This window comes from Siphateles boraxobius, unplaced genomic scaffold (genome assembly GCF_051911475.1).
Source record: "Siphateles boraxobius isolate OS27281-9 unplaced genomic scaffold, OSU_SipBor_1 3, whole genome shotgun sequence".
Classification (NCBI taxonomy): domain Eukaryota; kingdom Metazoa; phylum Chordata; class Actinopteri; order Cypriniformes; family Leuciscidae; genus Siphateles; species Siphateles boraxobius.
The window spans coordinates 11,948,975-11,975,567 of NW_027508919.1; the positions used below are offsets into that span (position 1 = coordinate 11,948,975).

At 36.5% G+C, this 26,593-nt stretch overlaps 2 protein-coding genes and 1 non-coding gene across 6 annotated transcripts in view; 2 read left to right on the forward strand and 1 right to left on the reverse strand.

Moving 5' to 3' along the window:
- Nucleotides 1-197: 197 nt before the first annotated feature.
- taf7 (TAF7 RNA polymerase II, TATA box binding protein (TBP)-associated factor) lies at nt 198-7,754 on the reverse strand. Its single transcript, XM_077247853.1, has 13 exons — nt 7,478-7,754; nt 7,252-7,285; nt 6,485-6,561; nt 4,927-5,005; nt 4,655-4,788; nt 4,406-4,529; nt 4,241-4,299; nt 3,678-3,750; nt 3,215-3,325; nt 2,943-3,137; nt 1,985-2,097; nt 1,432-1,491; nt 198-520 (listed from the first exon to the last, which is right to left on the reverse strand). Exons 2-13 carry the CDS (start codon nt 7,268-7,270, stop codon nt 476-478), a joined length of 1,089 nt encoding a protein of 362 aa, XP_077103968.1. The 5' UTR covers nt 7,271-7,285; nt 7,478-7,754; the 3' UTR covers nt 198-475.
- A 229-nt stretch (nt 7,755-7,983) lies between these two features.
- Nucleotides 7,984-8,055, forward strand: trnae-uuc (transfer RNA glutamic acid (anticodon UUC)). Its single transcript has one exon. It is a non-coding gene; the product is annotated as a tRNA-Glu (tRNA).
- A 3,012-nt stretch (nt 8,056-11,067) lies between these two features.
- The window catches only part of elf1 (E74-like ETS transcription factor 1), a 40,483-nt gene continuing 24,957 nt past the window's right edge, over nt 11,068-26,593 (forward strand). The window contains exon 1 of one of the 4 annotated variants that reach the window (XM_077247857.1): nt 11,068-11,436. The gene's annotated coding sequence lies outside the window, so the exon portion shown is untranslated. Of the gene's footprint in view, nt 11,437-19,681; nt 20,040-26,593 lie in introns of those variants that run through there. The other 3 variants (XM_077247860.1, XM_077247856.1, XM_077247859.1) reach the window with 3 other exon arrangements.

Below are 26,593 nucleotides of genomic sequence, written 5' to 3' on the forward strand. Positions count from 1 at the left end.
ACTCAAGAGTATGGAGACAGTCGAGATCATTCTAGAAGGCAATAGAGTTCAGTAATCCCAGGAGTTTGCTAGTATAATTCAGTAGGAACTACTGCAGACAGAATGATCTGGAAGTCTCTAGTATGATCTTCCAGTTTACTGACTTCTGCAATGGGAGCATTTTCCAAATTTGAGCAGAAGAAACTTGCCAACAAAACTGTATTTCAAATATGAATTTATTTGAAATATTGTAGTTAACTAAAAAATGTTTTCATGTTATCCTACATGAAAAAAGTATAAATACACAATCTTATTAGAGAAATCAAAGAAACTTTCGTGATGTGGCATCAGTTATTTTACAACTATTTTAGTCTCACAACACAAATGGGATGTTTAAATTCAGCTAAAACATGCAGTAGAGTAAAAATCGGTCATGTGTTCAGCAGTCGCCTCTGCTCAGAGTCTCTGTATTGCAGTATCTTGGCAATCGTGAGCATCACTTCTCGATCAGTGAATCCAGCTGTTCTTGAAGGGAGGCCAGCTGTTGGAACAGAATAACAGTGATGGATGGCTAGCAGTAGGGGTATAATTGAAGGCTAAGTGCAATATGTTCAACAACACCTCCAACGTTGTTACTTTTTCCAGCAGGCCATTTGTCAGTTTAGGTGAAACAGTGACAGAAAAAAAACTGACATTGGCCAAGGGTTAATAAAAAAAGATATATATAATAGTAAAAAACAAATAATAAAAAAAGTAAAGCATGTATATGTATCAAGTTATTTTACTCGCCAATATTAGATATGGAAAATGAACTCACTAAGCTCAATGGGAATAATTCACTGATTGATTGTGCATGCTACATGCATTATGGGTATCGACACAAATTAGATCTAGATTCTATTTGATTAGATCTATAATTCATATAATTCAGACTAATTCATTTGGGAAAAGTTTGATTTATAATGTTCATTTTGCATACATATGAAAGCAATTCTCTTAAAGCTATTGCTGAAAATAACATGGGGTTACATAATGTAACCTAATTTGGTGGTACATTAGGAAAATATTCATATTTAAAAAAAATTAAAAGCCAGGCCTAAACTAATTATTTTTTTAAATGATTCATTAAAAGGACAGACTCAAAAGAGTCATCCGTTCATGAATATGACTACACTAGTTGCACTGCATGTTAATTATTCATTAAAAAGTTGATAACACCAGTTGATATGAACCATTTGTTTCCAAACTGGAGTAGACTGTTTGCAAAGTATGTTTTCGATTAACTAAAAAGAACTGGTTCATAATAGTCATTTGTATGTGAATCACAATGCACTGGTCAAAATGGTAAAGAATCCATATTGAGAACATTCAAATCGCGATTAATCGAACAAATATTTATAACCGGTTTCAAATGCATGTAGGTTTTTTGGTTCGTATGCGAGCTCAGCTCACCTGTTCCATCTCTTGTTCCTCTTGATGAATCATACCATTCAAAGCACCCTGGAAGCGATCCTGTAGGGGAGTAGCAAAGAGAGACTTTATCTAGCTGACAGTAAGCTGTTTTGATGCTAGCCGTTTGTAAATGTCTTAACTGCTTGTACAAAGATCTATTTGAATTATGACCCTGTGAATGGAGCTCAGACGGGCATGACCTTTCCCTGTCCGCTGCCTGTGACTGTAATGGGCGTGGACAAATGTAGCCAGCTTAGTGCACAGTTTAAGTGACACTATTAAACCACACGTTTGACCCCATTTCGCAGTGTATAAATCCTCCAAATGGAGCTCTATGCTTTTTTGTGAGTTATGTAAAAGCAGCTAAAGGCAGAAATGTAATATTTATGCCTTAAAATTATGGCAAATAAACTTGCTTTCTTTGGATTTATTCAATGCCATTTTAATGAGCTGTACTGCACAAAAACAGTGTCACCAAGGCAATGCGTTTACATGTAGCGTGCCAGAGAAAGTGGAACGCTACATCATTTAGTGCAGGTAAACGAAAACTCACCCTCAGAGCTTGATTTTCCACCTCCATGATCAATTTCTCCTGTTGCTTCTTGCGGGCACGGGTTTCCTGGAGCCTGGCCTTCAAATTGTTGATCTGCACCTGGTACTCCATTACTGTAGATCAAATAGAGATTATGAGCCCTATACATGAGCCCTACTTAACATGCAATCAGTTTAGTCACAGACCCTGATGTCATATTGAGCTCTCTTTTACCTTTGAAGTACATTGCTAGTTAATCTGCAAATGCTCATGTAATCTAAGGTCCCAATTATCAGTGAATCCTTCACACTCTAACCGCGCAACCCTGCATAAATACTAAACGGCACCTCTTATGTTCTGCACACTCAGAGACTTATAATTCCAAAAAGCTTACAACACTTAATTTGAGAAAACGCCTTTGTGTAATGATTTTATGATCTAATATATAAGAATTGAATGATTATTTATCATATCTGAAATAATATTGACGAATGTGGACATGAAGTACGTGACTTACATTGTAAAACAAATAGCATTTATAATACCACTTATAATGCATGCAATATTATTTATCATGAAGTGTCTCGTGCTATACTGAAACAAGATATCTATCTAAATAAGGTAACTCTATACCTAAACCTTTTCCTTTGAAGAATATGTGAACAAAACACACAGTGGCAGAGCTCTGAGCAGCATGGCTCATTTTTGCCGGTAAAGTGCCAATGTGTGTGGGATGATGTCAAGGTCAGGCATGTCTTTCACTTACTGGCATTGGTAAAAACACCACCAGACAACCGGTACACCCATCTGACCTAAATACCGCAGCAAGCTCATCATTCAAATGCTAATCTAGGTCGGCTTTTGTTTGTCTGCCGGTCTGCCTGCCTGTGATACTGAATTGTGGTTTTAAATTGGGCTTGAGCTGCTGTCCTGACAATGCACTGTAATTGATCAGACAACTTGTGTACAACCATCCTACCGATCTGACTGTTCCGGTCATTCTCGTCTCTGTCTCCCTCGGTCTCGTTCAGTTTCTCATGGAGCTGCCTGACCATGTCATCTTCAGTGTCCATTATGTTAAGGTCTTCGTCCTCGTGCCGTTCGCCCTCCTCATCCTCATCCTCGCTGCTGCTGCTGATGTCGTTGAAGATCTTGCGTAGCTCGTCATGTTGAACTAAATTAGGATGAAACCATGTTAGACAGAGAAAGATATAGCTATAAGGCAGACAGACTTGTGTTCAGATCATACACCTGAAGAGCCGTGACCCTTGTGACCTGAGGTTCCAGGTGAAGACTCCAGGTTGGACAGTGATAAGCTGTTGTCAGGTTCTTTGGTCTCATCCTCAGCAATCACTTCCCATCCTGACCACAGGGTCAAGGTTCATATATTAATAATCCCTTTATCTTTTCATCCTCTTAGTTTTGGCCCAGGCCTATTTTGCTGTTTTTTATACCACTGGTGCTGCTGAGCTCCACAAATTTATACATGACTCATGCCAAAATTTTCCTGTAATGCGGAGGTTAAACAACTGAAAGTCTTGCACAGTCCCTCCATTTAATTTGTGAGCAAGTCTGCCACCTGGTGGTAAGGCTACAGTAACTTAACAATGCTCGATCCAACATTAGTAATGACATTAGCATCTAGATTTGTTGTGACACTGGGTTTGCGGCAACAAAACATGACAGCTAAACAAAAGCAAAAAATAAAGGATACGAACACCGACGGCTTCGGCGTCTGTGCTCAAGAGCCTCTTCACCTCCTTTTCCACATCAGGAGACTCGATGTACTGCAGGATAAATCAGATTAGAATTCAGTCCAAAGGAACACGATCTCAAAAACTGCATGCACGCATTCAGCAGCACATATAGTACTAACGGTAGAGGCTGGCTGCATGCCAGAGAACACATTAGCGATTAAAAAAAGAACCCAAGTCAATAGCTAGCTGCAACGTAGCGGAGATTTATTCAAGAGTCAGAGAGAAGAACCTGCCACTAACTCCCCTGCAGTCACTTCAATCGAATAAACAGCCAGATTGCTTTCCTGCAAACCTTGGTGGCAAATGAAGATGGAATGCTTTATTTATATGTAAATCTTAGCTTTTACCATTAATTCATTTATTTTTTCCTGCAAGAGGCAAGAGCAAAAAATTTTTCTTAACTAGAACTGGTAAAGAATTGCAGAATCATCAAAAAAAAAAAAACACACAATCTAAGGAGAAAAAAAACAACAACAACATCAGAAGCTGGAAATGCAAGAGGAAAACCAAATGAGGTTACCTTCTTCTTCGCTGTCTTCCTAAACCGCCTCTTCCTTGTGTTCTTCAGAGGAAGGGTAACTGGAATGAGACAGATGTAATTGGACATTAAATAGTTTGAATCATTCTAGAACTGATAGGCTGTCTCCTCCACATTCACTCCAAACCAAGAGTGGGAGGTACTTACTGCCATGGTTCCAAACAAATTTCTTGTCTTTGTCCTTGTCTTTCTTTTTACTTTTGGAGTCTGTAGTACCCGTGGGCTCCTCTAGAGGAGGGTAGAGGTCTCCATCCAGCGTGCACACCAGCATCTTAAACAGAAAGTCAGAGGAATTAATAGAGATGTGGCCTTGCAGATGTGCTAAAGCTCATTAGGAGACTGCAAAGATGAAATGTATGCAAGACACTCAAAGAAAGTTATCAACAGAGATCTTACCTGACAGATATCAGCAGTCTTATACAGGGTCTTTTTGTCAACTGTTTTTAATGACTCCAGAATGCAAGGTAAATCCACTAGTTTACATGCTAAAGGGACACGATCCACACGTACAATCCCATGGCGACCATCAGCTAGGAATATATATAAAAAATTCCATGAGCAATATTTTTGCAAAAGAAATTGATGAGAGACTGATGTAAAAAAAAAAAAAAGTAAGATGCTGAAGTAAATAAAGTATTTCTTTGTTAAATTTCATCAACAGTGCTTACCATGCAACTCTACAGAAAGTCTGTCTTTTATGTTCATGCTGCTAGACTGGGCGATTCGTCTGACTGTAGAAGCATACTCCTAAAAAACAAAGCATCGTGCCATTGAATCAAACAATTCCTGTAATACTCACAAATTTAAATCAATTTAGTTAGATTGAACAGTACTGGTGGGTATTCCAGAAAGCAAGGTTATCTTACCGTCAAACATACCCTGAAAAGTAAGATCTTTCAAATATCATATCATATATGTATTTTATTATAAAAATACATTATAGCATAGAAAATGTCCTGTTGCAAAAATAAATAAAAAATCTGTGAATGCAGATCAACGATGTGTGAGATTATAATTATATAGCTATATATTATAATAAAATTAGCATTACCTTGTTTTAATAGCGCTTTATATATCGATACAACTAGTTATATAGGCTATATATAATATTGTGCACAATCTGTCAAGCCCACTGGAGCATCATCAGTAAGGCACGCATGCGCTGAACACCTCTGAAGTAGGCAAAACTAACACTGGAACAGAACCTGCTCCAGAGCAAGTTATGTTCAGAGAGTAAGTTGCTATGGCTACTTACATATTCTGAAAGTTACCTCAGTTTTTGGAACTGAAAGTTGAGGTTATCCGTTTACTTAGCCTTAACCTTTTCACACGTTAGTTTAAAATATTCTGGCGGACCCCAAGTGTGAGTTTTTCAAGTCGACAGTTATTTAAAATGTATCACGTGACACTGATGATACGCTTTTATTTTTATTTTTCCTTTTTTATTCAAAATATTCACAAATTTTTCAGCTATACCATGAAATGTCTGATATTCGCTAACAGAATGCCACTGCTCATATATTTCAAACTTGTTTTTACTCCAAAGCAAAGAAGGAAAAATAACTTCGCCATAAGTATATCAGAGCCGTTACAGTGTTTCCCACAATGTCCTGTGAGCATTGTGATCTGTCGTCTGCATGTAAATACAGCAACAGAGCCCTGCAGAACAGACTGGAATGACACTGTGCGTCTAACGTTGTATGTGATTATTTAGTAACACTTTACAACAAGGTCCATTAGTTACAGCTCTTTCTCATTGGTTAAAGTAAACGAACAATGAGCAATACATTTGTTGCAGTATATATTAAATGTTGTTAACGTTAGTACACTTCATTCTTAGCTCAGGGCCATTTAATGATATAAACAGATACAACTTTTGATTTTAATCATGTATTAGTAAATGTAAAAATCAACATTAAATAATTTAAAAAAATGCTTTAGATTTATTTTTCATTGTTAGTTCATGTTACTTATGTAGTTAACTAATGTTAACGAATGGAACTTTATTCTAAAGTGTTACCAATTGTTTGCTACTTGTGTAACATGATGTTACTGACCTTATAGTTCTTGAGTTACTATAATGACTTGTATCAAACAACATTCTCAAGTGATCAATTATTCAAGTGCATTTTTTATGGAATTGTTCTGGGAGTGTGTACATTACTCATTGAATTTAAATACAGGCTTTTACTAATATAGGTGAAGTAAATGAAGAAACAAACTGACCTGAGGAAGCCGCAGAACAAACTGACTCTCCAGCTCATGAGGAGCATCTTCTTTGCTTTTGGAGCCTACCTTTCCCACTGAAACAGAGAACGGTCATGAAATAATACTTACTGGCTCAAATTTATTAATATAAGAGAGGATAATGGGTTTGTAGATGCCTTCACAAAATAAAAACTGTACTGAACAAAATGTTAAAACATGGGGTTTGGAATATACCAATGTAATAGTACAGGATTACCACAATCATGTACCATGGTATTCACATGGTATTCTAAGTTTTTCAAACTGGTGTCTGGGAACCGGCAGGGGGCCACAAGAGAGTGCTAGTGGGTCCGTGGAAAAGTTTAGAGAAAAGCAGTGTTAAAAATAATAAAAAGATTAAACTAATTAACTAAATAAATTATAAATGCTAATAAATAATAAATACATTTAATAAATCAACCAAAAATATTCAAATATCATTCTGTTCAGAAAACAGAAAAAAACACAATGCAACGTAATAGACACATTTATAATATTTTTTTTCCCCCAGAGTATTAATTTGGACTTTATAATTGAAAATATATAACCTTTACATTTTAGGATAAGGGTGTATGGGAATGATCATATTTGGGGGTCCGTGGCACCTAAAAGATTGAAAACCCCTATTATTCTACGGTACTTTTAATGACAACACAGTTTTACTTGTTCAAAACTAGTAATACCATGGTACTTTTGTGTTAGTAAAAGAGAGAAATAAAGTGAATTCACGAATGTATGCATGATACCTTTAGTTTTTGAAGTCATCTTTGCCTCCTAATTCTGCACAGAAAGGGAAATCAAGACAATGTTTTCATACTGACAAGGGAGTGTGCAAATTAATAAAACGTGTGCATAATATGTACAAGCTTTTGAAATGGTAGACCCTTTTTAAGGAATAACACTATTATCCAAGGGTGACAAATGGTAAAAGTATAATAAAATAAGAGCGTACTTCATAAAAAAAATACTCACCTAGACCACCGAGAAGCTAACGGCTAACGCTAACGTTACATATACCGGCTATCTCATATATAATAGCATCAGATATTATAAATGTTACACAAATATTAGTTTCTTTAAAATATTCAGGGCATAAATTGATTGCAATAGTAAAGTTATCCTGAAATATAACACGGATTTTGTAACAGGGAAGCTAAAATGGTATTAATGAATACGACTGCCTCGGTGAACTGTTTTGCGGAAGCTCAGAGTAAGTTTGCGCCTCAGCGTCACCTGCTGTCCGTTGTGTAGAAGCAGAAGCAGCTACACACTGAAAACCCGGCTTACACTAGAAAATGGTCGCTTAAGTCTATTTACACAAATTCTAGAAAATGTGGTTACATGGTATTTTTTTCGGTGAATTATAGAGTAATACTAATTCAGTAACTTAATTACATAAAACACTGCGAAATACTCGCAATAATAGTTTAGAGCATTTCACATGAATGAATACAAAAAAAACAATAGTACGTACATCGTCCCATATGGTCTAGCGGTTAGGATTCCTGGTTTTCACCCAGGCGGCCCGGGTTCGACTCCCGGTATGGGAAGTACTGTTTTAGATTTCGTATGTATTTCGAGAAAATTATTAGCTGAACGATTTAGCTAAATAATTAAACAAAAACAAAGCAGCTAACTGCTTGGCAGCGTTCAAGTAAAATAATGTTTAATGCAATAGAAACTAATAATTTATTTTAAAAATTGCTGTTACAATATTTCTTTAAATATCCAGGTAACCAAGCTTTTGTGTGCTACGTGTTTTTGTAACATTAAGAGTGGATTAAGATATACCACTATATTTTTTTACTGCACTGATACATTTGTTTGGTTTTAATTGTATTTTTTATTTTGTATTAGCAATAACAATGTAAGCCTTAGGGGGAGACCGGGAGCAATTGTAACATATTTTACATTTTCCTTAATAACTCACAAACTACTTGAGATAGACTAGTCATCTTTTGATACAAGAAACATATATATGTGCACTAATTAATAATACAATTTATATATTTTCACTTATAAGAACAAGACTAAAATATTTAATTAAATGCAAGAAGTCAGAGTGTTACAATTGCCCCCACCAAGGGGGCAATTGTAACAGTGTGTGGGGGCAATTGTAACACTGAGCAATAACTCCTATTAACCCACTTTATCTCAAATATAAGCCTACCTCAAAGTAATCACTTTATTGCTGTTGTATTTATTAATGTTACTTAAGAGTTTTTTTGTATATGGTTCAAATTTTTTTAGATGTCAAGGATCACACGCATTATATAAAAAAATGTATGTTAATTGATGATTTGTTTATACTGGAACAAAATTTTATTTTAATACACCCTTTTAAAATGAAGTTTAACAATAGAATTTAGTGAAATATGTTCATTTTTTAACAGAAAAGTATGTCAACACACAAACAAGCTTATTACAATGGGCCTTGTGGCTCGGGGGCAATTGTAACGTTACAATTGCCCCCGATACTGCAGCCATGACAAAATCTTATATGCTAGCTAGCCCAACCTGTATTAGCATAGGTTGTTCTTGTTCGTTTTTAGCCAATAACCTAGGGATAAAATGTATATAAGTTTAAATTCACAGACACCTAAACTTTAGACAGCAGAAGAAAAATACTGTACATTCAAAAAATAACTTTCATACCTCAAAATCATTTTTTTTCGTTAACAACTTCTGCTAAAGTTGAACATTTCTCACTTCTTTTCCACAGATGGAGAGAGAATCCTACTGGGCATGTACAGATTAAGTGTCATCACTCTAGCTTGTTTCTGATTGGAGGAATCGAGTGTGTTACAATCGCCCCCTGCTACAATTGCCCCCGGTCTCCCTACTACAAAGTGTATTCTGTGCAGGTAGAAATAGTTTAAAAAAATAACGGTCAGTAAATTGTGTTTAAAATAACAACAACAACAAAAAAGGTTTATGAAAAAGATAATTGAGTAAGTCTAAATCTAGATTTATTTATATATATATTATTTTGGTAACACTTTAATTTACAGTGTCCTTATTACCATGGCCGGACTTACCATTGGGCTTAACTGGGCTGCAGCCCATGGACACCATCCAGTAGGGGCCCCCTCTGTCACCCGTTTTCGTTCGTTTGTTTTGTTCGGTTAACTTGTATGTCAGATACCCATAAATAATTAGCTGTATTTCCACTATCTGGCCATGTGCGAGCGAGGGCGAGCGAGGGCTATAATCAGCCCAAAGTAGTGACCTGAGCGCTTGAAAAGAAAATACAATACATTATAGTGCGCGATAGATAGCTATGACAATGATTTTAAAAATACTGTTTTTCCTTTTGGCTTTATTATTAGAGTTTTGTGCACATCCTGCATTATATTGTATTATAATGACTATTTAATATTAGCCTATACCACTAAACTTTGACTATAGGCATGTTGCCTATGAATTGTTCTAGGAACCCTCAAAGCATATTTAAATTTTTGTGTAATTTGTGCTACTCCATAATGATGTATGTAGCGTAAGTAGGGCCCAAACATAAACTCATGCCCAGGGGCCCCCAGCCCCCTAAGTCCTGCCCTGCTTGTTACACATGTTGTATGTACTTACATTATGCATAATTACATGCACAAATCCTAATCCTACCCTAACAATATTTTAAGTAGGCCTACATGTAGTTGCTTAATATTACTAAGTACTTAAATATATAATTACACTGTGACAATGACACCTTCAAATAAAGTGTAACCATTATTCTTTACTAAAATTCAAGGGAGATTTGCTAAACATTACTTCCTAAAAGATGAGGAATTATTCTGACTCATTCTGTAAAATCCCAAAGATATTCATGAACAGAATGGTTAAAAGGGAGAGATGAAGTGGTTAATGTAGGTTCATGTATTATGGTCCAAAAATATTAAGTCAGTGCTAGTAAATGGGAAATGTGTAGTTTGTATCTTAGGAAATGGTGAAATTTAAAGTGTAACCAAAGTTTTTTTTTTTTTTTGAAAGTCTGTCTGAGCACAATATATCAAATTAAGTAGGCTATAAATAAGTAAATCCCCTGACCACAAACAACACTATTACACTTGAATTCCCCAAACAGGCAATTCCGATAATGGGCGGGGTAGACTGTGTCGTTTAGGGGTCATCTGCAATTTTTGACATCACAAATGAACGGGCAGTGTTTTTAAGGGACGGTCTCAATTTGTTCGATATAACAAATTAACGTTCACTCACCTGCGGGACAAGGACACTGTTCAGCCAACTTATAAAGATCGCCTCATAACAAAGATAATATTTTTTTCTTTTTACCGCAATTATCACTTTAACCCAAATGATTTGTAGCCTATATCCGATATTATACTATGTGCAATTTTACTCTGGATTAAATTGTTTAAATGCAAGGTGCTGTTAAAATGTTAACTGAAGGAACAACTGGAGATGTCTCTTTTTTGTCTATGCCGTCCCATAGCCCAACAATGAGCAAACTGTAAACACTGCTCACACAAACAAATTTTTGATTGGTCGACAAGATGCCAACGTCACCCATCCCATCTGCAACGTGCAACCCTGAAAGACGCGTCACTTCACGATTACATGGGAGCGTTTTCGTTTGACGCGTCACTCGCTTGCAGTGTAGATGCGGAACGCTGGACCAATTGCTTTCGAGGGAAAATGTGAGCGCAAGGAATTCCCCACGCATTGAAAACAGTGTAACCTTATGTTAAGCAAAAGAAAGCGACGAAACTCGCTCAGAGCTTCAAAAACAATGCGCTTTTAGAAGATTCTGTCTTTGCCAAAGAGGATAGTCACTTCCATTTAACAGGACAGCATTAGGGAGAAGGATTCGGTTGATGACAGATTGCTCAGGGATTGTTTCACTGAGATGATCGAAGTGTTTCTATCACTTACTTAACCTTGAAACATGTAAATTATGGCACATTAAGATGAAGGTAAGTGTGTACCATCTCTCTAACTTGTTCATGTAATTGCAAAAGCTTTTACTTAAGATATTTGAGTTGCTAGGCACTTTTTAAAGTTATTTCTCAAAGCATATAGGTGCGTTTCAGATGTAGGATGTCTTTTAGAAGTTCTTATTGTAACAGTGACTGCACAATGTATTTGAATGTACAAACATTGTTTATTTCATTCAGGCTAGGGGAAGCCAATTGCATTTGCTGACATTCTACTAAACCAACATGTCATCTTTCTGATCGTATATGAACGTTCTGATCTGAATAGCCCCTAGGATAGCTTGACATACTGCTCTGTTGTACCCCTCTCCCATAACTGTGCACTGAGTTGTTCCAGCATGATTACAGACATGTGACCATAATGACTGGTTCAGTGTGAGAATCTCTTGTCTCAGGCTGACATTGCTGGTCAAAACAGTAAGGGCTTCACATGAGTGTGAACAATCAGTTTTCCAGTCCTCAGTGGGCTTGTGCATCTGTGTTTTCATCCAGACCAGCACTCATTTGTGGATGTTTATATTTAAAACTGGTTTGTCTTTGTGTCATTATCACTACTTGTGACCGGGATCAGAAATTAGCCAAGGCTTAGGGCAAAAATGCCACAGAGTGAATAAAATGCCCTTGATGTGTGGGGAAAAGGGTTTTTTATTCGATATAACCTAGTGATGAGCTTGTTATGTAAAACATTCAAGAAGATTGCCTTTTGTCTTGTCACATAGTGAATTATTTACATATATATATATATATATATATATATATATATATATATTGTATTTGATGTTAATTTATGTATTTAAAAAGGGTCAAAGTGCCTTGAACCTCAAATCTTAGTGCTTTTTCCAACTTAGCTTCTTACATTATGTAGCAATTCGTGTGTAATTTCATATTGTAAAAGAGTATAAAATCCATCTGCTAGTGCAGATGAGACTGCCATACTCAGTTGCCACAAAGTAGTCTTTCCTTCATTTGTTTTCTTTATTTATGGCTTGATGTCTCACCCATTGTCTAAATGTTTGCCAGATGTTTACAATTTTTTGGGATACAAAGCTCCCCTGTGAGACATGCATTTTGAAGAATCTCTTTGGCTGTAGTGTTCTCAGCATTCTGGCCATTGGGTGGTGCTGAGATCAGGGAGTGCTTGTTTTCTCCTGCTTTGGGAGTATGTGATATTAGTCAGCTCGGTTGATCCAGAAATGCTATCAGCTGGTTCTGGTACCCCCTCCCATTACAACATCCCCCCTCCCCAGCCCTCACGCACCCTAGAGGCCTTTAGATAGCTGGAAATTCCAGTCTTCTGAAACTAATTATCCTCAATGAGAGGCTCTAAATATACCCCAGTTGGTGCTGTCTTGACTCTTTTCTTTTAGAAATACAGTCCCCTTTTCTCCTTATGACTTTGTGTCTCAGAACTCATGCCCAATGACCCTATTGTGCCTTTGAACTAGAGAGCCAGAAGGCACAAATGGGCTTTCAGATGCTCTTACTGCTTCTTTTAGCAGATGAGGCACGTGGCTGAGATAACCCAGAATGACAATGAGATGTATGTGGGAAGCCTCTATGTTGGGAACATCCCCAGAGCTGGAATATGTGGCCATGATGGTGACTCCCATCTGACCACCTTGGAATATGCAGCCAAGTCGAGGACAGTTAAAAGGGGCAGACTGACCTAACTCGTTCCACTCTGCTCTTGGTCTGATGGTATATAGAAAGAAAATCTCATGAGAAATTACTTAATGGGCTGGCTATTGATTTGTCTCCACATTTGAAGACATCAGTCTTTACAAACTCTGCATCCAGGAACTGCATCACCAGGGCATCATCAGCTGAGAGCTTGCTGCAACATGAGCCGCCTCTTTGCAGACGGACTACACGCATCAGCAAAGATATCTGGAGTGTGCTGGGACAATGTGCATAATATGACACCTCATTTTTCTGTGGGGAAGACTTCACCAAACACACATCATGTGCAAAAATGTATTGACATTGTCTATTGAGTAATTTCTCAAAACTGTATATCAAAACTAATATTTCAGTTCTAGAACAATGACGAGAACAAAACAAATGTTATGTCTCTGTAGAGGGGGTGGGCGAAATGTAAAGTCCATAGGCTTCCACAAGGTGGTGGTGTTCATATATTGAGCTCAACAACACTAAGGATGACCCAAGATCAATTGATAGAACTGTCACTTGGCTTTTTGGGCCTGAGCGCTGCCACTGAAACCAATTGGTTGATTCTGGACATCCGGTTTTATTTCTTGCAAAGGTTCGGATTTCTGTGATGCATTCACTGTTGTTGCAAATTCCTGAAAAGATAATGTTATCAAGCTTGCTACAGTTGGCAAGCAACAACATTTTTTGTTGAAAATGCAAAAATGATTTTGACATCGAAATCATCAGTGAAAACGTGTTGAAAACTACAGACAAATAAGTGAGTTAATGAAATTGTGATGTTACATTATATCCGTGCAAATTTCCTTCTGTCAAGAAAATAAATATTGATCAAAAAGTTTGTAAACATTTTAAAAAAATATACATATAAAACCATTGTATTTGGTTTTATACCCCATATAAAACCCATTTGTTTAAAAATATAAATATTTATAGCAAGTATAAAAATACATTGCTAAAAAAATCAATTGCGCAAAACACAAAATCATTGCCCTGATGACACATTATATGAAATAAATAGACACAAATCAGGATTTTCTTATTAGTCATTAGTTTCACTGTTTGTAATATTACAAACTAAGACAGTTCAATGAATACCCCAAGTTTTTGCTTTCCTTCACTCTGTTAATTATTCATGTCTTAGAATAATTTTTATTAGAAAATAAATATGGAATAGAGAAGTTAGGGACTTTTTTGTATTGTTTCTTATATAAATTACTGCCGAGTCATCCTGGTTTGACGCCTGATGCATCTTCGTACCAAATTAGCGTAACTGTAATTTAGAAATAAATCTGTCCTCTGTTTTCTTTTACACTAGATTAATATAATGATATATTTAGGTTAGAGTAGTCATGCTGCTGTAACCTTGCTGTACAGATGGCAGTAGCCAAATATGTGGGAGTCTCATTAAGCATAGAGAGATACAAGGACGACTGCCTTTGTTTTGACTAAGGAAAGACAAATATGGAAAGCTTGGGTAGTTTTTAGCCAGGCACATCTTAATGCTGATGGCTAATGTCGGTAAGAGCTGGATTTGCTCTCCAGTGACAGTTTATTACATTGACTGAATTTTGAATATATAGACCGTTTTGTAAAATGCCAATTATCTTCAATAAGTTACCTATTATCTATCAGTGAAGTTACATTCATGTTTTCAGGTCCCAAAACGTACTTATTTCAGTAGACCTCAAAGTACATTAGTTTTTCATTAAAAGTCAATGTGTGAAAGAAGTGACTTAGGTCAGATGTTGTGTAAATGTTGAGATTTAGATGGTCCATTAAAGTGACAGATGTGACTAATTCTTCCAGCTGATTTACAATTGAGAGTAAAAACTGTCTAATGTGTGAAGCGCGTTAAATGGGAGTCTGTTGTTAGTACTGCTCATCATTGGCAGCGCGACTCAGTCCAGTAAAAGGTCCATTCAGCGACTGTCTCGCTAGAGGGAAAGAATAAAGCAATCAAAGTAAAAACATTTTTAAAAATACTGTACCTATTTAATTATTTATTTTGATTATATTTCAAAAGCCACTTTCAAAACATTTGGTCTTTCTTTCATCCCTCAGGCTTGAATTTAAATAATTTAAATAGATTGAAACATTAGGTATTCATCTAGCATAATGCTTTCCAGTGTCTGATCCTCAGAGAGAAAACATACTATTTGACCATTTAAGCTCTGAAAAAGACCCCACAACCGTCATTAGCAGCTCACCTTCTGTTGCATTTCACTATAATGTGAGTAAAAGGCACAGGCACTTTCACGGTCTGAGATAAATGACGAGTTAGACTGATAAAGAATTAGTTTATTTTAAAGAGTGTCAAGTGTCTCTGTGTTGTTAGATTGTTTTTTTCACCCCTCTTTGCTCTGGTCAATACTTTCCATTCACAGATGTGTGATTTGAACTGTGTGGAATGTTGGCCTTGCTCTTTGTGTAATGTTTAATTGGTTGAGGTTTTGTGAGGATCGTATACTATCTGGCAACTTTCTTCTGCAGACCAAATAATATCTTTTCTCATATCATAGAGAGATAATGCAGAAGACATTAATGTTTTGATGGCATTGTTACACCATTAATGGTGTAAACTTATATTTTCTTTTCACATACCTGATTGTAGTCATCTTGTTAACTGTATCCAGCACAACCTATCCAGATTTCAAAATACATTTTAAAGGGACAGTTCAAAAAAAGTTTTTCCTGTTGTACGCAAAAATAAATATTTTAAATGATCTTGCCCTAAGCCATAGCTTTCAAATGTTGTTCGCATGTGTGCACATTTAAACATAGCTCCTCTGACATTCTGAAAATGCGTATTCCACAGATGAAAGAAAGTCAGTTTTTTTTTTCTGAACCTCAACTTGAATGTGAGTAAATAATGACAGAATTTTTATTGATAAATTTCAAATTGTTCTTACTGTTCAGAGTTCTAAATTGTTCTAAAACTAAACATTCTAAAAACAGTTGTTTTTGTTTAAACAATGATGATCTTGCTTTCTGCCTATGTTTCCCGAATTACCTAACCAGTAGTTAGAAATTTGCTAAATTACATTGATAACACATCTTGAGTCGGTGGAGCTGAAGGTTAATGTATAAAACTTGCAATGGAGTTCTAAATTGCTGGAGGTTTTTTTTATTTTTTATTTACCTGTTAGAGTCATGCACACTTTATCTGGAAGGAATGACTCAGCATCTTAGTGCATTACCGGAATTTCCTCTGAAACTCCCCCTATCCTACTTCACATCCACTCATTTCTTTCTGAACTCATGGAATGTTGTATCTATTCATAATTCCTCATTTTTTGTCATTCTTAGCTGACAGGATTACTCAAGGTTGACCAGATGTAATCTTTTGGTCCACAATCATATTTACAAAGGCTTCTACCTTGGAATCCTGTGGGCTGTGGTGTGGCATTCAATTAACCTTTATTCCGTTAGTGTATTGAAGCACGCAATGAACTGAATTCTGGTCACCAAGGACTATAGAAGGGCATGTTTGTAGTGAAAATTGTAGGTAAGGCTAATTTCCCAGCAAAACCTTGTTTTTCATGCACATAGTACATGTTTATCTCCATTTAAAACCATAGTTGTTACAAGACTTCAGCTTCTTCCTCATGGAATGACTTAATGCTCCTTGTGTCTGGATTTAATTAGAATGTTCCACTGCCCTTTTCTCTTGCCCCTTGGTCCTTTGAGGACTGCTCTTAACCAGGATGGTACGGAGGGACGGCTTTTCTTTGTACACAAAGCCACTTGAAGCAGTCACCACCTGACATTAGTTTCTCACAAACAACACGACCAGCCCTGAGAAGTGCTTTGTCTTTGTTGATTATCTCAGAGCTATGCCTATTTTTGGACCTGTCTTCTTATGCCACTGTTTTACATCTTACAGTGATGTAAGTAATATTATAAGGGGCACAATGGAGTTTTGTTGTATCACTGAAAATTAGACATTTACAATTTACTTGATGTTCTCCTTACAAACGTCAAAGGTTTATATTAAGACCAAACATGTCAGTCGGTTAGTGTAAAATAACTATAGGAAAGAGTGCACTGTAGCACTCAAGCTAAAGTTACATTTTATGTCAGCAATTCATTTGAAGTAACTATATAGGAGGTAACAGGGAAAAAAAAGTTCCACTCGCGATATGGGCAAAACCAAAGTGTGCCATCTAAGTTTTAAAACAGGCACACAGCAGAAAATGAGGCCTTCTTGTGGCTCGGCTGTGTTTAGCTTGGATTCAGTCATGCAGTGCTAGTAAAGGCGAGTGGGGTGGTTTTTATTTTTAGACTGTATAGGAAAGGTGTGTCTTTGAACTTTGTCAGCAGAGGCATGTGATCATGGTCTGGTTGCTGTGAGCGCAATTGAATTCACCCAACACTTTCTGTAGAGCATATACAGACAAAGTTTTTTTCTTCTTCATTCATTTCTTTTGCTATTTACTTGTAATGTGGTTTGAAGCAAATTACTCGCACTGTGTAATCAATCCAAGGTCTTATTTGTACACAAATAGACATATATTATATTATATTATATTATATTATATTATATTATATTATATTATATTATATTATATTTAGTGCTGTCAAATCAATAAATTGCGATTAATCGCATCTATTATAAAAGTTTGTTTACATAATATGTGTGTGTGTGTGTGTGTATATATATATATATATATATATATAACACAACTTTTTATGATTTGAATAATTTGAGATTTGAATAATCAATTTGACAGCACTAAATATTATTATATTATCAGTCTATGGCTTGAACATATACATTTAATTAGTAGATAATGACCGTAATACTGGATTGGACAGTTTATCAGCTGATACTGAGATGAGATAATTGTTGTTAAAAGAAATATTTTAATAGACAATTTTAATCTTTTATCTTTTTGTTGGTATCACTGACATTTTTAGCAAAACTAATATTGTATGCAAATGTCATCTCTTTGAGCATTTATTGCAGTGATGTGTAGCCTGTTGGACTTGTTTGATGTGTCCCGCTTGATGTCACAGACGGTTTATATATCATTGTTGGCACAGAGGGACAGGTGCTCGCCACGTGTTTACACATTTTCCATCACATGCTTGATGCTTAATTGAACATAATAGGCCACTCAGCAATCTAAGCCATGGTAATTATTTTGTTATCCCTTTTCTTACCTTTTTTTGCTTCCTTGTAATCCTCTTTTATCTGTAAAGGACAGCGTGTATGCAATATATAATGTACTGGCTTCATTTCTTAAGCAAGTTGACAACACACCCATGAGACTGTAGGTTACCAAAGAGGACTGACTGTTTTTTGTTTTTTTTAACTCCTCAACATTAGTACAATTAAGATTATCTCAGATAGAGACTAGTAGTTGCCGGTAAACCCTAACTTAACCGCTGCTGTAGTTGGCAAATTGTCAATTAAATGACTATTTGTCTCTTTGCATTCACTGTCTCATTTACCTACTCGTCTAAATGGTGTGTTGACAAAAACTTACTTTTTTGTTTTTTTCTTCAGCGCTTTTCACTAAGCCACGCCATGGCCACAGACCCTGGCTTCCTGTTTGTCAGCTGGATTTTCTCAGATAAAAATGCCAGACAGAAGCTATGGCTGCATATGCAGAAAGATAGAGCGAATGAACCTAATGGCAGAATGGGGAGATTGACATGAATTTGATATATTGGTCATATAGGGTGTTTGGCACAGAGGATTCACCCTCATGTCGTCCCAAACCTGTAAGACTTATTTTTCAAACGTCTCACTGTTATTTATTCCAATCCAATACTGTTTTGAACCCCATTGAGTTTTCTTGTGGGCAAAAACAGTTCAAAAACAGTTGGAACAAAATTGAGGGTGAGTAAATGATGACAGAATTTGCATTTTTGGGTGAACTATCCCTTTAATGTTGAAATATTGGAATATAGCCAAAGCAAGCAGCAGAGTCACAATTCTGTACTTTCCCTTTGGTTGGAAGAACGTAGTGACGTAGAAACCAGTGGTAGGGCCTCTGATGAATTGAAAATGTTTCTTTTGGCTGTCCTTTTCAACGGTGAAACTCGGTGGGGCGGCTCTTCCAGTTTTATAATGGATGGCTTCTTTCATGCTCCATATCAAACATAAAGCCTGGTTTATGAGGTGTCATATGACCTGCAGGACCACTCCCATTTCACCTTCTCAAATAAAAGCTCTGGCAGCACTCAAAACAAGAACTACAGAGAGATCTAGTCAGTTGATATACATTTTGGCTTTCGCTCTCCTTGAAACATCTCATTTTAAAAGCAATTTCATCTGGGTAGAAATCCCCATGCCTGCTTTACTCCTGCCACGTCTATCTCGAGTTGATGAAAACCTTTACACTCTTACCCATTCTTGTGTTACCCGTCTCGCATAGCTCAAGGTGTAGTCTGGTTGTTACTTTGTCCAGGTTCCCCCTCCCCCACTGCCCTCCCCATCCAATCCAAACCACAGCCTGAGCTTACCTGAAGTCATTTGCATATTAGCTCTGCCCTTGCATCTGATTGGTTCCAAGCCGAAGTTCTGTTTTACAGCCTGTCTGTCAGTGGTTACTCAGGGGGATGAGTCACAGTGAGAGAGAGCTTTGCTTTGCAGTACTTCTCTTTTTTAAAGATTTCAACGCGCAACCGTTGCCCTCCCCTACAATGTTCTCATTTTCGTTCTCTCTACTACTGAAGTGAGTGGGAGAGGCAGAGGGCAGGTCAGTGTTCAACACCTTGAACATGCCATTCGATTCGCTTTAGACACACCCTTGGATTATTTATTTTTATATTTTTACCTCTGTCAATGTAATCTCTCTTTTTAAAAAATAATAAATTTTTTATCTGAGTTTTTTCTCCAACATTTTCATGTATGTTTAACTCCATAACCATGGAGTTTGACATGAAACCCCTGAACGTATAAGGTTAGTGACCATTTTATATCTTTATGACGTAATATTATGCTGTTGTATATCTGTTCGCGCCAAGTATCTGTTGTCTGCATTCTTCACTTTGTAAGCATTATTCATCTTTTTCCATGTATCTGTATATACAATATATTGTGTTTGTTATGAACTGACATTTTCTGATTTTAGGTCAACATTTAAAAGCAGTTTATATATATATAATTTATATATATATAATTTATTACGATGCAGCTTAGCAATCAATAATCTGTGCGTTTAGTCTACATTTAATAATCATTCGACCAATAATTGACAATTTTATTTTAAATTGCTGCAGACGTGTGTAAAAACGTGTGTTTGGTACCGTTTTCCCTATACATGACCATTTTGCAGTTGTACAAATCTAACGAAATGTATTTATGATATAGTGTGCGCTATTTACAAGTTTATAGTCACATGTTTTGCAAAGTATCATTGCCTTATATGGGTACCGAGAGTGAGGTAGGCAATCGTGTTTTGTAAGCCTGTTGACCAAGCCCTTACGACGGTTAGAGTGGGTTGCAGTGTCAAAATAATCTTTTCAATTACATCTTTGCCTGTTTTAGCTATATGCTTACAAAGTTGCCAATTTTGCACAGTGCGCCAATGTACCTTTTGTTCACATAAGTGATGGTTTTGCTTTTGCTGTTTTTTTTTTGCTTTTTCCTGTAGTGTCATTGATTCCATTACGTGGGCTTGTAGATTTCAGTTTGATTTTAGACTGGCTTATCAGGCCTCATCATTGCCGTGAAACCTGGTCTGAATGTTGCTCATCCTGTTGTGCTAAGAAACCACAGTAACTCAGGAGAGAGGAGAGTGGCAAACAAATCTAGTCATTGTACCCAAGAACCTCTTTTTTGCTCTTTCTCTTTTTATGAGATATAACCCTCACAGATCGTCATTTTGCCTGAGTTCACCACGTGTAATTATGCCTAACACCATACTTACTATAGTAACTTGTGTCATCATCTCCATGGTATGTGCTGAGACTAGCTTGTAAGTAGCAGGGTAATCAGTCTGCTAGAGAAAACAGTAATTTTTTTGACACGATTATATTCAAGCATGTGGCCAAGAATAATGTTGAAGGAGTTTTTAGCAAATTAAGTTACAGACAGTCACATGGGCAGCAGGTTTAGGCTAATGTCGTTGCTTGTACCTTTAATTCATATTTCGGTAATATTCCTAATTACATTTTTGAGGTCTTTTATAGATATTTAACTAATATAATATTGACTTCTTATATGCAATATTGCTAATGTAAAATATTACAATACAATTACATTTGATTTACTTCAGTCAGATTCCCATATGAAAGCAGTTTGGTTGAGGTCAGAAAATGTGGAGAGAATTTCCCCCCATCCAACACACCCTATGTCATATGACCTCAGGTGTTCAGGGCAATATCAGATTTTACTTTACTGGCTCTGTTATCTTGTCAGACCCCCTGTTAGGCGGGAGATACCAACACCACTGAAACTATTATGCCCCCCACCCGGCTGTCCCTGATTTGTATTGTAAATGAGCCAGAGCACCTGGAGTTGGCCAGTAGTCAAACATAGGCCCCTTTGCTGCGGATTGCTTTGTTTGGGGCTTCTCTTCAGGTCTGAGTTTGTCACAGTTGGCAGTGAGGCCGGTAGTGTCAGGTTGGCTCTTCACATAAAACAGCGTCAACAAGTCCCTGCCTGTAATTGGATCATTAGGTCCTGCTGAGCAGGAGGTTGTGGACCAAACTGCTCTAGCTGGTCTAGCATGGAGAACAGAAGAGGGTTGGGCCTGATAAAGAATATTTGTCCTCTTCCTCCACAGCATTGTGTGGTGTGAATTAGGTCTTGATATTGAAGATATTGAAGAAAAATGCGATATGTGATAACTCGTTAAATAATGTGATATTCAATGTGATAATGCGATATGATCATTCTTTGTGTAAAATGAATTCCAGTTGTTTAATGTTTAAAAACTGAAAATGATATAACCAACATACATGTTTCACATTCTTTTTGTGAGAAAGCATCCCTACAGCTTCTAAAAGTGAATAGCAGTGTTTTACTGAAGCATTACATACAAAGCTAGTGTTTTTTTGATATTAGTGTAAACCAGGGGGTTTAAGGTAGGCCAACATTAGGTTTATTTAACAACAGAAATTGGATAATCAAATGTAAAAATAAAACACAGCTTAGTCTTCACTGTATGAAATAAATATATTCTGATTCTTATTAAAGCTACAAAAGTAATTCAGTCAAGAGCAGTGTGTGAATTTTTTTTTTCCTGTTTTTTTTGTTTGATTAACATTAAGCAAACAGACGGAAGCAGCAGTGTTGATAAGTTCACGGTTTCCCCGTTGAATTTGGCTACTTTTACACTGTTGCCATGGGTTATCTTTTAGTCTGCCGGTTGAAGCGCTGTTTTCTGTGCATGCGCGCCTAATAACATTAAGGAGCTCACAAGTATGTAAAAGTCATGTGTCCAGTCTACTTTCTGCATCAACCTAAAACGTGGACTTTTTGTAATCTTTTTGAGTATCAATAATCATGCATATCACCGCGGTATGTATGTTTGCGATATTTCAAAATATCGTGCAGCCCTAGTCCAATTGGAGACTACGGTTTGATATAATTTCAGTTCTTTGAAATTGTGCTTTGTCATGTGCTTTGTCATTCCTCCAGCTTTGATTGAGTTTTTGGAATTGTAGATTGAGGAACAAGTTTGGTAGCTAATTAGAGGTTTTGAGGACATCTCTGTCTTTTTTTCTCAATGTTTAAGAGTTCCTGTCATAGAGCATAAAGTCTTTAGAAATATCTTAATATTAGCTTTTGAAGTTAGAGCAGTCATTGTCATTGAGCTAATTGACGTAATACTCTAAGAAATGTTTAGAAAAGTTGAAGCTGACTACAATTTAAATATAATCTAATGTGTCCATGACAACAGCATGCAAAAAAACCCCAAAACTATGTATAAGTGAAAAGTTAAATGAGATCACCATGTGAGATCACAATTGTGTCGCCGGTGGTTATCTTTGAATTTTTACTGAAAGCAGTAGTGTTCTGCTGAAAAAGTCCAAGCAGTCATTCCTTTGTTTATGTTGTTGACTGCTTGTGGAGATTTGCATCACATTTTCATACTGCTCTCCCCATTTCCATTGAGCAACACACATTCTCAGTGTCGAAACTTTCTGATTCCTAAAACAAGCCCAGACTGGCATGCCTAAGTCCTCAGGTACCAGATATACTGGTAGAAGATGCACTATCACAGACTATTCCATAATAACATATTCAGTGTCAACTTGAAGAAAATTAGGGAATTTGTAGACCAGATCAATTATTTTATATTTAATCTATACAAACAACTAGAGATAATGGGATTTTGTCCAAAACATACATTACATCATGGTTTAGGAAAGAAAGCGGAACAAATGGTCAGAAAGTTTAATCAAGATAAACATAGGTCCTCGGCATCATAAGGAAGAGTGGCCCGCAATTTCTTTGGGGAAATGCCCTTTTGTTGAAGCAGTTGACGACTCCCACCCACCTGCTACACCCGTTTTGGTTTTATCTCATGCTTTGGTGGGTGATGTTCCACTGAAACTGCCCACTGAATGGCTCTTTATGTTGTTCTGGAGATGAGAACGTTCAATTAAATCCTGTTCTCCAGGGCATAGGTTATCATGTGGTATACCAGGTTTTTCTTTGCTTTTGAGTAATTATGGTAAAAAAAATATCTAACCAAATAGTGTGCCTCAATAGTAAGAACAAGAACATCAATTGGTTAAGAAGGGATTTCTACAGAAACTTCTGTAAGTCAACTTTCAGATCCACGTAGCAGCTAAGAGAAACAACTGTGTTGCAGTTTTGGTTGAAATTTTGTGAAGTTGTGATCACATTTTCTGTTGATCTGTTGATTTTAATAGGAATCCATGCTATCAGGAATTTTTTGTGAGGTTGAAAGTATTACCCACATGCATTCATCTTGTTTACCATCAGAAAACTGCTTGGTTTGAGAGTGATTTCAATGTGAGCTGTGCTTCATACATCGCTACACTAATGACAATAGACAATGGATATTTTTTGTCTGTGAAATTTTGTAAATGTGAGCACAACTTTAGAAAGGCTATATGTGTTTTTTGATAATCGAACGTGTCATTTTATGCTTTTATTTCACTGAGTTTCAGAAATTGAATATCACTTTCCACATTGACGTTGTTGTATCTCACCAGAGATGAGCTAGATATCACATGTTCGATGTCAGACCACTTCCCATGTAAACCACACTACTTTGTCTTTTTTGCTTAGAGTGTATTCACTAAATTAGTCACAAAAACATCACATTGCCTAGCTTCTCATGACAAAATGCTAAAAAAAAAAAATCCAAACAACCATACCCAGCCAAAAAACACACATTCAAAGGCTGTATTGAAATCAGTCTTATGAAACAGTGCACTGCAAACACATCTTTTGTCAAAACAGTTGCAAGTTCCTCTTTTGATAGAAAGGCCTCAGTCTCTTTATAACCTGCTCTACTGCCACCCTTGAGTTCAGTCAGCCGCCTGGCATTCTCATTTAGGAGGAATGCTGTCAGCATTGCGCCATTCAAGACTCAAAGGAACATGGATGACATATTCCCATTTGCACCATGCAATAAAAAGTTTTACTGCTGACACCAGTTTAGTGTTGTGTACCAGTTTCTTGGATGCTTAGGTCCAGACATAGAGTTTGAATAGCTGTTTTCATCTAGAGCTTTAGATGCACACAGATGAATGTGTGTGTGTTGCTAACAAATACTTAAGAGATGAACCAGATGAGGACTAGTGGTTACCTTCCATAACTACAGTGCAGGGGGAGCACCTGTGTCTAATATTCTAGTCTGCCTGGTAAACATCGAATACACAGACATGTGACTGGTTATCGTCATGACAATGCATTGCTTTTCATAGGAACAGCTCAGGGCATATACCAGCCTTGAAATGCAATTACATGCAATGCAGGCTCACAAAGACTCTGAAAACAAAAAGCTTCACAGTTTGAAAGTTGTGAATAGAAGCGACCATTTCGCAAGCTCTAAAGCAACACGTGTGGTGAGCAGCTAAGCAAGTATCTAGCGTTTTAGAGAAACACACGCAGGCTTTGAACAAGTTGTGGGCGGTTGTGTTTAACAGAACATTAAACCACAAGTCACAGCCCTAAAAAGACATGCTAATGAAAATGTGTTAGTTTCTAATGGTTTAATGTGAGTTTTTACTGAGTTTTAAAATTAGGAGGTATGGTTTTCATGTGAACTAGGGTTTGCATGAACAGCATTGAATCTTCGGTGAATAATGCTAAATAAAAATGTTGGCTGTTGGAAATGTCCAAGTAAAGCTATTTTTTTATTTTTTACTTTGTTACATTTAGGTGCTGATGCTGTGCATTTTAGCTTTCAATTTGGAGTGTATTCATCAAGTAGTACATCTTTGCCATTTCACAGTAGTTATGGTATGAGGATACCAGTTGGTTTCAGTTCAACCTTAATTGCTTAAAAACATCTCTATGTTCATTGGTTACTGTCACTTGTTTTGCAAACATGAGTGATATTCAAAATAACGGATGAGATGTCAGCCTCTGGCAGAAGTCTTTTAAATTATAGTTATAATGTGGTAAAATAACTGAAAATGAATTAAAATTACAAGAGAGATTATTTGATGTGCTATCAACAACACTAATCAATAGCCTAAATTAGATAATTCTCTGCAGCAGACTGTATATGTGTATATGAATATATATATATATATATATATATATATATATATATATATATATATATATATATATATATATATTCAAAAACATATTATATGACTATATTATCATCATATCTTGGTTGGTTCATTTTTACCCATTGTATCTGTGTCATATCACTCAACATGCTATAGGTCACCTCACAGTCGGTTTCTTAGCAACAGGCACTCCTTGTTTACATTTTCATTGTGAGTCTCATTTAGTGTTAACAATCCTCAAGAGATATTCTGTCTATTGCATACGCACAAATTAGTGCCTTGTTATTGGTACCTTGCAGTGAGCCCAAATGCTTTACTATCAGATTCTGCTGATTTGATGGATAACTGTGTTTTTACTCACTTTATTTCACTCATTTGTTTGTTTTGTAGTTCTCGCCTCACTACAGGATATTGTCACTATCTGTATAAGTAGATTTGAGATGATAACTACTTCTCTTTAAGTTCCCTCGTTTATGGCATCGCGTATTATTGTTGGCTTTTCTCATCTCGTTGCTATCATGTGCAAACGATGGCACTACACAGGTCAGCGTTCCTTCTCAAATATTGACCTGAATAAAAACCCAGCATCTGCATACCGCCTCCTCATGAACCGACAAACAACCACAACAAAATGGCAACGTGTAATCTCTCTCCCATAACTGATCTCTGAAAGTCATTAGAGCTATTCTTCTTTACTCCATTTCTCTCTCGTCTCTTGTATTGAGATTTAAATGGATGATTGGGGGAAGGGGAGCGTTATTTTATAGTGGTGTGTTTTATTGCGGTG